The 16,196-nt window shown below is 40.3% G+C and overlaps 2 protein-coding genes across 4 annotated transcripts in view; one reads left to right on the forward strand and one right to left on the reverse strand.

Annotated features, from left to right (window-relative positions):
* The window catches only part of dock1 (dedicator of cytokinesis 1), a 176,694-nt gene that overhangs the window by 52,658 nt on the left and 107,840 nt on the right, over nt 1-16,196 (reverse strand). For both annotated transcript variants that reach the window (XM_044014605.1, XM_044014604.1), the window contains exons 28-29: nt 3,547-3,648; nt 1,748-1,842 (exon numbers count right to left, since the gene is read on the reverse strand). In XM_044014605.1, the coding sequence (XP_043870540.1) occupies nt 1,748-1,842; nt 3,547-3,648 (197 nt within the window). The remainder of the gene's footprint in view (nt 1-1,747; nt 1,843-3,546; nt 3,649-16,196) is intronic.
* LOC122759647 (inhibitory synaptic factor 2A) overlaps nt 13,221-16,196 on the forward strand; it is a 37,648-nt gene continuing 34,672 nt past the window's right edge. Inside the window, exon 1 of one of the 2 annotated variants that reach the window (XM_044014606.1) lies at nt 13,221-13,735. The gene's annotated coding sequence lies outside the window, so the exon portion shown is untranslated. Of the gene's footprint in view, nt 13,736-15,648; nt 15,670-16,196 lie in introns of those variants that run through there. The other variant, XM_044014607.1, reaches the window with a different exon arrangement.

Here is a 16,196-nt window from a genome sequence, read left to right on the forward strand (position 1 = left end):
ACACACGCTGATGGATGTGACAAATGGAAGACTTTTGCTAATTTGTCGTGAAGCCGACACCTGCAGGACTCAAACTGGCTCAAGCATGAAAAGACTGAGATGACTCAGAGTTTGACGTGGACGGTTTTCAGTTTTGGTGGTTTTTGTTGTTGTTGATGTTATTATTTTTGCCTCAGTTGGGGGCAATTGGCGTTAATCCTGTTAATCTGCTGAACGACCACTGGCAGTAGAGGTCACTCCGGAAACTTTTTGGTCACTATACTAGCACAGTATTGACATAAAACAAATCACTTCCTGTGTGCAGTACAGGCGACCCAAGATCTAAGTACTTCTATACTGAGAGAGACAGAAGGAGTTGTGTGGAGCTGATAGGCTTAATTAGCATTGGGTGAACTGATGTGACAATAATTGAATGTAACCGACATCTGTTTATATTTAATATTTTCCGTCAAAAATAGTGGCTGACTTCACCAACTAGAATGCTGAATTAGTCTCATAGCTGTCACAGAAGTATACAAAAGGTGGAGGATTCAGCCGAAGCATTGGGGGAGAGAGACAAATTGATCTCCTGAGTCAAAAATAAAACATTTCACATGCTACAAATCCCATCTGAGAATGAAATGCTGGGAGCCCCGATAGCTCAGCAAGCAGTGCATATGCACTGATGAAGGAATAACAACCAATAGAGAGCAACACAACAATCACTAGTCAACCTAGCTGGGGACGATGTTGTGATGGTTCTGGTTACGGGCCAGAGTCAAGTCAAAGTTGTGTTATTTACATCCGTTTCAATTGTTTTGGGTCTGATTCGGCTGCAACTGAAGGGGATTTCATCCGACACTTCCTCTGTACAAGTTTTGGGATGTACTGCTGTCATGTGAAAGCTGCACAAAATATAAATTGCCTCTTATGATGTTACAAGAATTGAATTGTGGTGAACCAACCAGCTGCTTGCACCTGGCAGCTTGATAATATAGTTGCCACTAATAACAACATGCACTGTAGTTATGTGGGCACTAGGTTTTAGAATTTTCACATCTTTTCATACTTTAAAAAAAAGAAAAGAAAAACTGGGCTTCAAAAAATGACAACGCCATATGGGTGAAAATTCTGCAGTGACCACGGATCTTTGGCCACTGGGTAAAAAACATCCCCATTGACATCCATTTTTAATAATGCATGGATGCTGGTAGGAAAGAGGGGATTTTCTGTCTTTGTTGTCAAAAAACTGATTTGAGGTTTTCATCTGACAGCTTTTGCCTTGCATTCGCGCAATAGTACTACAACAAAATCCTGAAAAGGGACTTTTGAGTCAGCTCTCTCTTCTTGTGAAGAACGCACAAAAGAACAGCTCTTTACTAAACTCATTAACCACAAAGGACATTTAATCTCTTTTTTTTTTTATCTCAAATCAGGCAAGATTCATATTAATAAAACAGAAGGCCATGGCAGCACAACCAGCAACAAAGTAAAGAGACCCAGAGACTAACTTTTAGAAATTAACAAGCAGCATACAAGTAAGCATCTATAATTCATGTGATTGTTTGCCCCTGCACTGACTGCTCATCTGATTGGTACACCGCTGAGGCCTTGTGCCGATATTTGCATGAAGAGAAAAACATTACAAAATATCCTCAGCAATTTCTGACTGCTGTTCCCTAGCAACAACAGTGTGTGGAAATTAAAGCTGCATGATTTATATGTGTGTTTGTATATGTGCATCTGTGTCAAACAGGGTAGCACTTACTTATTTTGCATCATGTTCATTATGATCCAGTCTGAGGGGTAGACATTCTTCCCGATGAGATCTTTAAACATGATGAATGTTTCCATTAGGAAATCCTACAAGAGAGAGAACATTTTTTAAAATAAAACCTTTCTTTCTTTTTCCTCCTACCACCAAGATAAGAGCAAAGAACTGTTTTCTGGTAGAAACAGATAATTAGATTTCGTTTTTTTTTTGTTTTTTTCGTAAGGTGAAATTCACTCAAGAATTTTGTTTTTAAACACTTGAAACAAATAATAACCCAGCATTTTCTTAAAAGAAATATGGTGTAGTAAGAGTCGTTCCACACCTGCTTCAACATCACAGTCAATGACTTTTCAAGGGCAACTCAAACCCACTCTCCTCATTTTGATTTTCAAGGACTCAACATAGAGCAAGTTTAACAACAGTTAACCTAAAGCAATTAGAACATTTACACCGAGAAGTAGCAGGATTTCCGAAGGCTAAAAACTGATTAAAAGGAGATAGGCTTGTGTGTTTCAATTCTCAGCCATGTTGCCTTGCAATGGTGGTAGACAATGTAATTTCTCAGTGGAGTGATAAAGACAGAGTTAAGAGACAGTGGCTCAAAGCCAATTTAATAAAGCAAAATTTGAAAAGAAAATCAATGATGGAAATACAGTGGAAACACTTCCAATAACCCATGCCTATTTTTAAATCTTTACCAAGCCTTAAATTATTTTGTCATATCCACAAACGTTCAAGGATTTCATGGACCGGAGGAAATGACCTACAGTAAACTTACAATAATCTTACTTCTCACAGGAACATGATTTCTTGTTATAGTTAGATCATATGAACAATGCATATAATTATCTTTAGTTAAAGCATATATGACAGCTTAATAAGTAGTTTCACTGGTGCTACTAATAGATGGCACTTTTTCCTCTAGCAACTGATTAAAATTCTCCCTCAGTAATTTCAGTTTTTTTTTTTAAAATCAAAGAGACAGAAAAAGTACATTTCACATCTTTACTCAATGCAGTTTTGACCCTTAATGTCCCTTAATGACTCCCTCTCTAGCTGGCAGTGCCAGCTTAATACCCAAAACATAAAAGTTAATGTGCATTTATTTTTTGGCTGTAGATCTTGATGAATTTGTGGTGGAGTTTTTAGAGAAAACCTACAATATAAACAATCTAACAAAGTGGTCAAACCCACTTATGAAAAGTGGACATGGCCGACACCAGCTCACAGACAATTAATCTGTGGAAAGATCCAGCTCCATTGTAGGGGGAGCATCAAACCAAACCCTGTCTATGATAACAATTGTTTAGAGTCACATGAAAGAAAATGACTTTTTTCTTAAATAAATGATTAAGCTTACTTATTCTATTAATTATCCTGAGGCCATTATTCATTGAATAGTACATACAATCTAATCTAAAATAGCTGCATGCTTAGATTTAATACAGAATTATTTGAAATACAAATTACATTTTGTCCTTCGAATAAAACTCAAAAGTCATCCGTTGGGATAACAGTAGAGTTATATAACGCTAATTATTAGGAATTATTCAGAGATGAAATCAATGAGATTTATCCCTCTTCCATAACTTAGTACTTAGTATCATCAAGATTCATGTCGCAGTGCGAGAGGAAGGACAGACTGACCATAAAGTGGAAGAAAAACATTCAAACCTTCATCTAACTTCTAGAGAGGTAAAAAATACTTAACTACTTCATCTTGGAGTCATTACATGACAATGCCTAAGGCGTCTCATCTCGCGCACACAGACATACTGAAAAGGTGTACTCACCACCACATCACTCCTTATCTTGCCAAAAGTGTTGATCAGATGGGCATAATGGTAGTCGTCCATCTGCCTCAGTGTGGCAGTCATGCTGGCCACGAAGCTCCCCTGGAGAAAAGAAAGTGGTACATTACTGCACAATCAAGTTCAAATTTAAGCAGAGGAGGTCTCTCTCTCTCTCTCTCCCTCTGATTCAGATGGATACTGTTTTGAAGAGTTGATTGGATTGGAGAATGAAAAGCAGGCCTGGCCCCGCAGGTTTGAAAGGTTAGTCGCCCTCACACTGTGACTGATCTCATTAACCTACTGCCCTCCGCTCCCCAGCCTTTTGTCTCCACTGATTATAATTCCCGTGAAGTCCATGAAGTGTTGTCTATGGTACCCACTGCGCTACTCTGGCTTTAGTTAGCACTCCGTACATGTGCTGCAGCAGGTAGATAAGGGGACGTAAATGTGTGGTAGTCTGGTGGAGAGACGCTGATAATATTGAGTAAGACAATCATGATACAACTACTACTAAGACAGGTAGATGGACGGGTAGAAAAAGATGAAGTGAATCTATTCAATAATATCTTTTTTATCAAAACATTTAAATTAATTGAAATAAAAAGAGAACTTGAATTTGCATAATTAAAAATAGCATACAATTGACCACTGTATTAACTCAAAACAAATGAAGGATAAGTGAAGGTAATTAGCTCATTTGTCAAATAGTGCATGAAAGCACATACAGAATAATAAGCCTGAAGTCTGAGAAGTCACAAAGGCACTTGGCAGCCAGTTCAAACAAGTTCAAATCTAAAAATAACTATTGATGTATAATATTGCTGGATTGACCAAAATGTTTCCACAACTCACAACAAACACCTCAAGGTAAATGAGCTAAAGAGAGCAAAGAGGGAAGAAAAAGGAAGTGTTTTAACTTATTTATGTCTTTACATGAACATAGCTGCAAAAATACCGTCTGTAACGCAGGACGGCTCTGAGCTTAGTTCACAGAGATTTGATTACAATATCGCCAACTCGAATCATCTGTGACTAATCACCTGAACAAAGCCCAGGTTGGGGACTTGTATCTGGTAAAGTGAGCACTCTGTTAGCACAGCCCCTTTGCAATGAATAGAATCAGCTGCCTCATGGTATTTAATCCTCACAAGGCGTTCCATTTCGCTGGAGAGCCTCTCCTTGAGCTGCAATTAGGACTGACCCGCCAAAACACAGCAGAGCAGAAACGATGCTCAAAACACACACAGTCTTACCTCATGTGACTTTAGTTTCCAACTGCATTTTTTACGAGATCGTAGTTACAGCTGTGGTATTATTAAACAAACTTTTGTTATTAATTATTATTAGATTTATTTATCCAAATATATCCCATCAGCGGTAACCTCTATGATTCATGTTTTCCTCACTTTCTGTCATGCTTGGTGGAGCTCATGACTGCTTCAACTTGCCCCCATGTTATGCTTCACAAAAAACAGAATGACTATGACTCATGTTATATTAATATGGAAATGCTTTTTTTTTTTTCTAAAGCACAGAGGGCTAGGGCTCTTTCATCTGTCAGGGCATGTAAGCCTTAGTTAGCCTCGATTCTTCAGCATTAACGATGGAGAACAATTTCAGACAGGGCCCGATTAGAAACTAGTGTGTGTATTAAGAGTGTGAAAAGTTAATGAAGTGCATAAAAAGATGGTTCTCAAATACTAATACATCTCTTGTAACTTCATATTCTCCTTATAAGGGACGGGTCCCAAAAACCTGGTATTAAATGGTGCCTGAGGCTAAATTATCGAAGACAGAAGTATCAACAAGTGTGTTTTTTATTTATTTATTTATTTATTTATTTTTAAAAAAGGATTTTGCTCTCAGTCGAGGAGATATTGGGAAAATACATTTATCTCTTTATAATTTCTAAAGTTATAAAGATTAAAAGGAGCCTGTGCACAAGGCATTCGATGCAACACGTCTTTTACATGATAAGGTAGAAACACGAGTCATGAGTCGAATTAATCGAGTGAAAGGCCATCATGTAGAGACATCTGTTCTTGCACTGGGCGCTTGGAGCCCACACATGGGGTTAGCTTAATGAATCAAACACAGATGGTTGAGTAGAAACAACCATTATCCGGCTGAACTGCATGGGTTCATTCATAAATTCAATCTGAAACGGTCAGAGCAGGTGCCACCACTCACCTGAATATTCCAGACACTCAGGAGAGAGGTGACTTTGTTGTGTTGTGTAACTAAGTGACTATATATCCATATATATAAGGAGAAAGGGTTTCAAAGCAGGACATAGATTTAACAAGACCTTGGTAAATTCAGCACATTCACTCACTACAAAGCCTTGAGAGTCTGGAACAGCTGGAGTAAATACCACACTCATTCACTTCTCTCAATCTCCTCACCTGCAAATAATTCCTGCTAAAGTGCCTTCAGAGCACACTTTAAATACTGTAAAGACTTGCTAAGGATCCAGCGCTGGATACAGTAGCATAGGCCCTTTGCGTTCTCCCACCATTGAATCAAGAATACACACACCAGTGTAACTGTTGATTTTATTCCAGTAATGTGTCACCCATGAATTCATCTTTCTCAGTTTCCAAACAAATCCGCCGGCAAAAGGATCGGCTGACAAATCCTGAGAGTGAAAGAAACAGACTTTTATTTTTAAAGGAACAATTAAGATCCAAATATGGAACAGGAGCTTATACCACATTGACAACTATTAAGGCAAAACGAGAGAAATTGTGCTCTCGGGCATGACTGCAGATGGTTATAAAATTCAAGTATGCTTCTCTGAGGTGTCCAGTTATACTTTTAGCTCATCACTCCAAATTCTTTTTACTGGGAAGAACCCATTAATGTTACCATGACAGAGAGAAGAAGTGGCAGAAGAGCAAGAGCCAGAAAATACTCCATCAGCTGCCTGAGCAGCAATTCAGGACTGAAAAACAACACGAACAAATAAATAGAAGACACAAGAAAAAGAGGTCAAGAAAATCATTAACACAGGGCCTATTATCTGTTGTTATTATGTGTATGTTTTCCAAGTGGAGGGGAGATTTCACTAAAATTTAAAACACTAATATAGAAGTTTCTTCATTAGTGAAGACAAGCCTGCTAAATGATGACACCATAACAGAAGTTAACAAGACTGAAACCTAAAATAATACTTTGTACTGGCTCCTCATTGGTCAGTACCAAAGTACCAAAGATCATGTGGACGTACAATGCTGCAACTTGCAAAATAATGTAATTGAGTCAATCAACGAAACACTCAAAACAGCCCAGCATGTTTGACTGCCTTAACAAAGCGTAGGTTTCTGCTTCTGCTCGACTAAAGTTAACACTTATGATGATGAAAAGACTACTTCTGACACATTTAAGAACTTCACTTTGTCACATTTAATTTATGTGCTAAATAATCCCAGAGGGGGCTATCACAGAGGTTACTGCAAAACATTTAAAGTCCTTCAATACAGTGGAATCCACTCGTTCTTCTTTACAGCTCTCCACCACAGTTATATGTTCAGGAAATTATAGAAAATTACAATGAGTTACCATTGTCCGTATCTGCTGAAAGCCGCTGAGCACCACTTTATCCTCCAGGCTCGCCAATCTCAGCTGACATAGGGCGATAGACGAGGTAAATACTGGACAGTTTGCCAGTCCATCGCAGGGCCACATATAGAGACTAACAACCATCCAGTCTCACTCTGGGAAGAAACCGAGAAACCCCACACATAGGAAGAACATGCAAACTCTATGCAGAATCCCATGTCTTCTTGCTGCAAAGACAATTTCACGCATGCTTACTTAATTTCAGAGGCGGTACTTGTGTAGATACCAGTGGACTTCCTCATACAACCTCAAGCAAGTTTCCATGGTTACTGTCTTCTTTGTTGTCTCATTTGACCAAAAAACCAACTTGCCACCAACTTGACTGGAAAGTACTGTACGAGAGGGAGCATGTGCAGCTGGCACATACAGTCAAACACAGGTGTGCTCACGGTCGACTACACAGAGTCTGCATGGATCACCTCAGAATTGCTGGATGACAAAATTTATGCCAACACATACCTGGTGGACCTCTGCAGACAAGTGGATGTGGAAAGCCCAGAGCAGCCCTAAGTGCACCAATAAGTATCTGCGTCAATAAGCAGTACAGGTAACAGTATTGGTATTGACAAAACAATACCCATCCCCAACATACTCCATCATTTGATAGCCACTTGTTGTGCTGTAAATAATGTCACGAGTTTCTCGACTGAAACAATCTTTCAAGATAAAACATGAAATGAAAACTTCATCATTTGTTATCATCAGTGTCCAGAGGCTGAAGGTTTCTGAAACCCTGCCTCGATATTGGCCCCATACTCGAGGGCAAATGAGGTAGAATCTTTGTGGAAATGAGAAAGTAGTGATTAGAGGGAAGGACCAGATCCATCATTCACCACTCTGTAGCCTGCATCTCTTTGATAATTCATCTCACTTTGGCTCCTGACAGCAGAGAAGTAAAAATTGATGTTTGCTCTAGTTGTGAGGGGTTGCCTCATAAACAGAGCATTTTAAGGTATAATTAAGACTGTCGGAAAATGCCATGCAAGTCTCTGGAGAGGTGTAGACTGAGAGTCATCCCATCTCTGGAGGAGAGAGAACTGAGCACAATGACCCAACAGGGACCAAGATGACCGCCTGTCTCTTTGTGTTAGCTTCAGACTTGACGCAATATGAATTTACTGGCTCATTGCAACACAAATTGCATAAGCACAAAGAAAATCTTAACTGCCGCCATACCATTTAATCTGAACTGTGAAAGATACTTTATCTAAATACACAGAAGTGATGAGCATTGCTGAAAAAAAAGGGTGGGGATCTCATGAAAATTCCACTGTAAGATTTGTTGGCAAGAAGAAGAAGAGGCAGACGACAGGATTCCAGTTTGTATTCTCCTGAATTTGCCACCTCACTGAAAAAAGTGTGAAGCACTGGGCTGGAGATGAGGTTGAGATATTGGTGATTATTTTCTGAGGACGCTGAAATGGCATCACTGATGGCATTTATAGATAAACAAAAACAAAGATAGAAAAACCATAAACTAGCTGTTCATTAAGCTCCTCTCGTGTGACGTTGTATTTGTTGAAAAATACAAAAAGTGCACTTGCTCCGTTGTTACTTTGTCAAACTCAGTTACGAAACAATTTCTTTATCATAATTTACCAGTTTTCTGAAGGATAATGTGTCTACTTATTAAATGAATATTATAACACACGACTATTAATGAAAATAACAACACATTTAAGACCAACAATAAGAATGACCTTACACTGCATTGTCTTCGGGCTGATCAGAAGGAAAAATGCAGCTGTCAATCTTCCACTTTTTCCTACACACACACACACACACACACACACACACACACACACACACCAGCAGCAGCAGAGCACAATAACACACTGTCCCGTTAAGTAAAGGCACGGCTGACACTTGGCGGCGGCTGCTGCTGCTGCTGCTGCTGCTGCTGGACACAAAAGCAAGTCCACTTGGCTCAATCTTCTGGCCAACAAGGTGACAAGCAGGCGGGTCAGCCAACAGAAATAAGAGGAGGACTTGTTGGAGGCCAGTTGATTCTCTCCCTTCACTTCAGACAAAAAAAATGTAAACTCCCACACATCAAAGCTTTAGATGTCTATAAACAGACAATTCCATTCATATAGGAAACTACATTAAGCGAAAAGCCAAAGCTACATCATTCACAGGAAAGAGAACAGATGTTCCTGACTCCCGGCCAGTCAAAGTGTCAAATGGTATGGAGGAACTGTAGTAAGAGGATTGTGTAGGTCAATCATATGTTGTTCCTGAATTGAAGCAATACTGATTATTGTTCCAAAAGGTCAGAAGTAGCTTTAACAGTTTGTGCTTTGAGGCAATCCACACTTCTGAGTTAGATCTTGGTGATTGCTCGGCCAGAGGCAGAAAATTTAACTATTTTCCTCGTTTCTGCTCAAAATGAAGTGTGGGTACAGTACTTTGCAAAAGTCGTAAACACGTCCAGAGACCATAAGCAAGTGGGAGGAACAACACAACATTCTAATGCATTCTACAACGATTGTGGCTCTGACATGAGGCTGACAATGAGCAGCATGACAATGAGGGGAAGCCTTGTGTCATTGAGCAATCCGCCACTCAGGGCGCAGTAACTCAAACGGCTAACTACATAATTCATAAATCTATTTGCAATCTTAACAGGCCTAGCAGCATTTACATAATCAAACTGGGTCTTTCTTTGACCAGAGTGCTGTGTATATATGGACATGAAGGGGACAAGGACTTCAAACAGGATTCCCCTGAGGACTTGGCTTCAAGGTAATGAAATCAATGCGAGAGGAGAGTCCCTACAGTGACTTAGTCACTGCCACTGGTTTATCCATCTGAGAAACAGTTTGCTTACACAAGCAGATCGCTGAGCAGATTCCAATAAAAGAAAATGGCTTAGTCCAACGCCACATACAAAAGAAAACACCCCCCAGAGGTGATTTATCCTATAAATGACGACCATTAACCCCCGGGCAAAAAATCTGAAACATTTGCCGCACTGAGATGTTGCAAGGTCAAACACGAGCAAACGTTTCTCAGCTTTCTCACGCGACAAAAGGTCCCTGCTTGGCAGAGCACTAAGAAAGCGGTGCTTCAGATTTATGACTGTCACACTAAAACAAGAAGCCAGTTTCACAAAATTGTGTTGTGAGTAGTCAGTCAGTCAGTCAGTCAGGGAGCTGGGGTATTTCAAGTCACACTGCACAAAAGTCAGATGAAGCGACAGAGTACGATAAACAGGTGAATCTCAGTGTCAGCTATAATTCATTCAAGTCTCCTATTCCCTTGTTTGAAAACCCTTTGGCATTTACTTCCACAGCTGGATCTCCTGTCCTGCTGTCTGCAGCAAGTGAATAGTGAATTTAGCAATCGTGGAGCTGTCAGGTATTCCTCTGGCTTTGGTTTTGACCTGTATGTTAAGATTACTGACACGTACGGGATCCGAGATAACTTCTCCTTCAATTCCACTCTCCCAAAAACATGTTTGGTTAGAGTGTTAGAGAAGAGTGGATGGGAAAGGAGTATTGGGCAATGTCATGCAGTAAAGGGTAAATGAGTCAAAACCTAGAACTTGACACACGGAACATTTGTGGGCCCTCATCTCATCTTTTAAAATATTTCCTCTGCATTTTCTTTTCTTTCATGACAACCATGTGCTGGGGGGGAAACATTCTTTGTATTAATATTAAACATAAACATATATAATGGTAATAATAATGATAATAATACAAAATAATAATACTACATTGTCTGTTTCAGTTCTCTGTGTGTCAGGCTTTCAGCAAATTGGATGAATTGCAAGTTGCGAAATACACACATGATGATGTTGTATGTCATATTTTTCCTTTTATTTAATAGAACAGTAAGGACATTTTGTAGAATGTGTCATTAATGATCTGTGGTTGTGGACACTGCTTCTCTGCACAACATGTGTTTGTAAAAATGCTACATAAACATCGTTTTTTATTATTATTATTATTATTATTATTATTTCACTAAGAAAGATAATTATTTCAGTCATGTTTTCTGTCCAGAATTTCAAGAATTTAAATTTTTGTTTTTTTGGTTTCAAACAATGAGACAGTCACACTCCAGGTTTTTACCAGTGTCTAGATAATTGTAATTCCCTCTATTCAGGGCTCAGTCAAAAGGCCATTATCTGACTTCTGCTTCTTCAAAACTGGGAAGCAACACCACGTCATTCCCATCTTTGTTACACTACACTACACTACACTGGCCATCTTTTACCTTAATATTGAACTTTTGTATTTACTCTTAAGAGCCTTTCATGGCCTCCTCCTACCTGCATCACAGGCCTTGCCACTACATGTAGAACCTTCTAACTGTTCCCCCTTTTATCACCATTCTATTACTCCCTCAGGTCTTTGCGTTGTGTTTTTATTCTCTTCATTTCTGTGGTTTTATCTCAACAGTATGTACTACATTATCTGACTGTAAAAGTACCTTGCAGCTCGGTTTAGCACTATACTATAAAAATAAAACTTATCACTATAATTTTATTAACTTGCAAGCCTTCATGGCATCTTTTGTTCACCTATAAAAGACTTGGACAAAGGTCAAACACATTAAGAATTCCCACCAAACAATGCGCTGAATATGAGGCAGTATAAGGTGATATCTATAGTTTGCACATATAAATGTCAACATACAGCCATTCACTCTCATATTCACACCTACCGTCAATTTAGATTAATTAACCTCTGCATGTTTTTAGACTGTGGGAGGAAATCCATGGGGAGAACGTGCAAACCCCACACGGAAAGACTCGCAAACCTGGGTCTCTTTGCTCTAAGGCAACAGTGCTAGCCACTACACCACCAGGTGACCTTGCTGAAACATAGGATTGTAAACATTTATTTTCCATCTGGAAATTGCCAAATATAATGACATAATAGTCCAAGGTTTAAAAAGTGGAAATCAAATAAGTAATGACACAAAAGGGGGAAAACAACACACACAAAACCAATTATAAACAGATTTTTATCTGTGATTTTGTTTCATCAAAGTTTTTCTGCTCCGACTTGAATCCAAAGCTTGAATTTAAGGTATACCCTAAATGTAATTTAAACACCTACTCTCTTTTCTGGTGTACATGAATCCTCAATAAAAGAAGTAGGTTTCTTTTTATATATTGTGAATGAGGGTTGTGAACCATGACTGCTGTGGCCAGATTAACTGCATGTGTTATGAGTGGGCTGTGTGTCCTTCATCAGTTTATTCACTGAGTTAGCTGGGTGAAAATATTCTCATATTCTGACCACACACACACACAGTAGTGGCAGCTAATATCTGGAGAACCTGTGGCTCATTACCATGTCACCTGAGGCTTCAAGCAGAACTAGGAGTTTCCCGGGTACATCCTCCTTTTTGTTTGTTTGTTAAACAATACAAAAGGTACACCACTACAATTAGGACTTGGAGGAAAATGCACATTCCCTGACGAGAATCAGGTCTGTTCCTGCACAAACTGTTAAATGCTAACTAGATCCTGACAGATGGATAGAAACTGAGAGGAGATCAGGCAAACAAGCTCTTCAGAGGGAGGACGAGCAGATGGAATCGTCCTCCTTCACAAAGAAAAGAGCTGTGAGGACTCAGGGAAATTGCGATGACAGAAGGTGAATGGGTGTGTAATAAAACTCACAAGAACGATAATAAATGATGACCATAATGTGGGGAAATTTAGACACACAGAAGAAAAACAGGTGCAAAAGGTCAACTGCTGGTTTTTTTTGGACAAAAATGTTCTAGCACTGCAGGAAAAATTTATTTTTAATTCTTCTGCTCCTGAAGAAGTTTTCATGTGCATGTTGTCTCCTTGGATGTGAGGTCACCGGCAAAAGTGCTTTAACTGATGGTGAGATAAAGAGATGATGCATGAGTCTGCCCGATGTAGCCCAAACTAGAAATGTACTTTTTCCACTGCAACGTTCCCTCCTCCCTCTGCTCTCTTTCTCTCTCTCTCTCTCTCCTACGTTCCCTCCCTCCCTGTCGCTTAATCTCTCTCTCTTTTCTCTCACTCTCTCTCTGTCTCACCCTCTCTACACACACTCAGGCACACACAGGCAGGAAAGAGGAGAAAGCCAGAGAGGAGAACCGCAGCTGCATGATGGGGATATTCTGCCTGCGTGGGCTCTGTCGCTGAGCTGCCCGGAGTTCAGCCACAGTATGTGTGTGTGTGAGTGACTGGGTGTGTGTGTGTGTGTGTGTGAGTTTATGTGTATGCATGTTTGAGTGAGTGAGTGAGAGTCTCTTGCAGACACCGTGTGGAGAAAGGGGAGCAGAGGAGAGCGGGCGTAGAGGAGGGAAAGAGAGGGGGAGTGTTGACTGTTACTGGGGCTTAAAGGAACGTCACACCACTGGATCAGAGGACGCCAATGTGCAACAACTACTCCAACTACTGCTGCTGCTGCTCTGCCTGTGTGCCGCCACTTGTCTGTCCTCTTAACTTCTACTATGGCATAGCCACCTCTTCCAGCTCGCCTCTAATCCGTTAAGGAAACGGGCATGAATGGGCACAGGCTGGGATCGTGGCTATTGCATCCTTAACATCAGTAATTCACAGTCTGAGGTGAGTCGCTCCTCTCTGCTCTCATCCTCTCCTCTATTTCACCTCTCAGTCTGCAACTGCAAGAGGGACATTCTGCTCATATAACCTCTGCTGGGGGGGAAATCCACTCACTCTGTGGGACTGAACCTGGGATCAGCCACAGGGAATGTTTTAAATGAAGATGTTCCCTTTGAATCGGAAGGTCAGATATCAAAATTGTGTTGCAAATGAATTGAGTTGAATCTTAGATTGTGTGAGGCTCCCTTAGCTGGCATGAGGAACACTTCAGGCAGTGATGTGCAGGATGTGACAGTTCTGTTTCTGGAAAGTTTAAAGACGAAAATGTTTAAAATCTTCATTAAACATGTGCGGGTAGGGAGAAGTGTTTGCCGTTGCTAGCTGACATTAATTAGATGTGGCGGGTCAAGTTCCTGGGTTTGAGAGGATTTTGATGCACACTTAATCTGACTGGTTTGGCATATATAGCTGAAACAGTCCTTGCGTACGAGGGCTTGCATGATGCTGCATTTCCTCTCAGTTTTGCAGCTGAGTGAGCGTTACATAAAACAGACTGATATGTGAACCAAAATAATTGTTTCCATGAATGCTCTGGTCCCATATGTGGTGGCAACAGTGTCTTCTTGAAGGCAGATCCCTTGCAGCAGAGAGGAATATGTAATGAGAGCTGGGCATCAGATGAAGGACCTTAACTAAAGACTAATCTAGATTAATGGATTGGGTAAACTCGCCATCTTCACAGAGACTATGTGTATGTGCACGAATGCAGAAAGTGTGTGTGTGTGTGTGTGTGTGTGTGTGTGTGTGTGTGTGTGTGTGCTTGATTGCATACATGTGAATGTGCAGGAGACAGAAAGACGGATGCATAGATGCATCTCATCTCAACTGTCCTTCAGTCGCCACACAGAACACATGTCACTCCCCCTCACCCCCACAAAACCCCTGCCATCACTCCCCGTCTCCCCTCCAACCCTCTTGCACATCATCACTCTGATACAATCTCCCCTCTGCTCTCCTTCACTTTCAGCAGACACTGAGGAGAGAGAGAGAACTGAGGGAACCAGATGAGGAGATAAAGATAGAGGAAAAAGATATAGAGCAAGAAGAAAAGAGATCGTCTGTGGCGAAAAATAATAGAAACCGGAGAGAATATTGACTTTTTCCTTTTGTGTTTTACCATTGTCGTGATGTGACACCTAAAGTGCATACCTGCAAACAAAGCTGCATTGACGTAATTTGGATGAAAGAAGAGAAAATGACTTATTTCTCAACTTCCTATAACGCTTGCGAGTGAAGAATGGAAGCCTTCATGTCGCCTCTATGTGAAGTAGGCAAGAAGGTGCAGGAGCGATGGCCTAATACTTCAAAACATATCTTCATTATTAAGAGTACTAATATCACATGTTAAGCAGTATTTCTCCAAAGAGGAGGAGGATGAGGAAGATGAACTGATGTGCCATATAAAAGCATACAAGAAAGCAGTGTATGCACGCCACCACTCTAACACACCAAAGGTAGAGAGGTATGATGTAAGATGGAAAGGAAGGTAGAACAAAGGCAAAAGGTGCTGCACACATAACAGGAAGAGCTGGCAAGAAGAAATGTTCTGCAACTTTTTTCTTTTTTTCTTTTACGTGACACCTGCCTCAGCAAACCATGCAAAATATGTCAGACAGCGTGAGGGTGGGAAGGTGTGAGGGAGAGTGTGGGGGTTTCCAAACGAGTGGTGAAGTGTGCGCTCACCTCCCACGGCCTCACTCGCTGGGAGGGTTACTCATTCATCCAGAAAACAAATTGCTCTCCTATGAAAGAATGACTGCTTTTGGAACAAACCAGATGTTACCTTTCATGTGCTAATGGGATTATTCATTAAGTCTGATTTTTTTTTTCGGTCCCTTCTTTCCGTGAGAGAGCCACAACAGCACCACAAAGCTGAGGTGAATCTCAAGCGTCTGTTTTGGGGGGAGAAGAAGCTGTGAGTGTATGTATGGGTGATTTTAAGTGTATGTTATGAGCAGAGGAAGACACTTTGCAGCTGCTCCCACCTGAGCATCGTTGCCAGTGTGTAAAGCATTGAGTAGGGACTCAGTCAGCTGGTGCTCTGAAAGGCCCAGAAGCAGAGGAACACAAGTTGGGAGTGTAATGCTGTTTAAAAAAAAAAAAAAAGAAGAAGAAAAATGTCTAGTCTATGGTCTCCTATTGTTTAGTACTATATGAGATGCAACCCTTTCCAATAAAATGAATTATTTATTGATCTTTAAATTAACAGGATGGGATTTGCCCAAAATCTTTTCCATAAAAGAACTAGTTTTGTTCTCCCCAATAGTCCAAAACCCACACAAATTAAATTTCTACTTACATTAAAGCAAATACAGCAGCATGTTATTACACCTTTGCATTTGCAAGTCTTAAATAATAATACATCAGTTATAAGATAAGAAAAATTAAATAGATGTATGCAGAT

The sequence above is a fragment of the Solea senegalensis genome, linkage group LG18 (assembly GCF_019176455.1).
Source record: "Solea senegalensis isolate Sse05_10M linkage group LG18, IFAPA_SoseM_1, whole genome shotgun sequence".
Classification (NCBI taxonomy): Eukaryota; Metazoa; Chordata; class Actinopteri; order Pleuronectiformes; family Soleidae; genus Solea; species Solea senegalensis.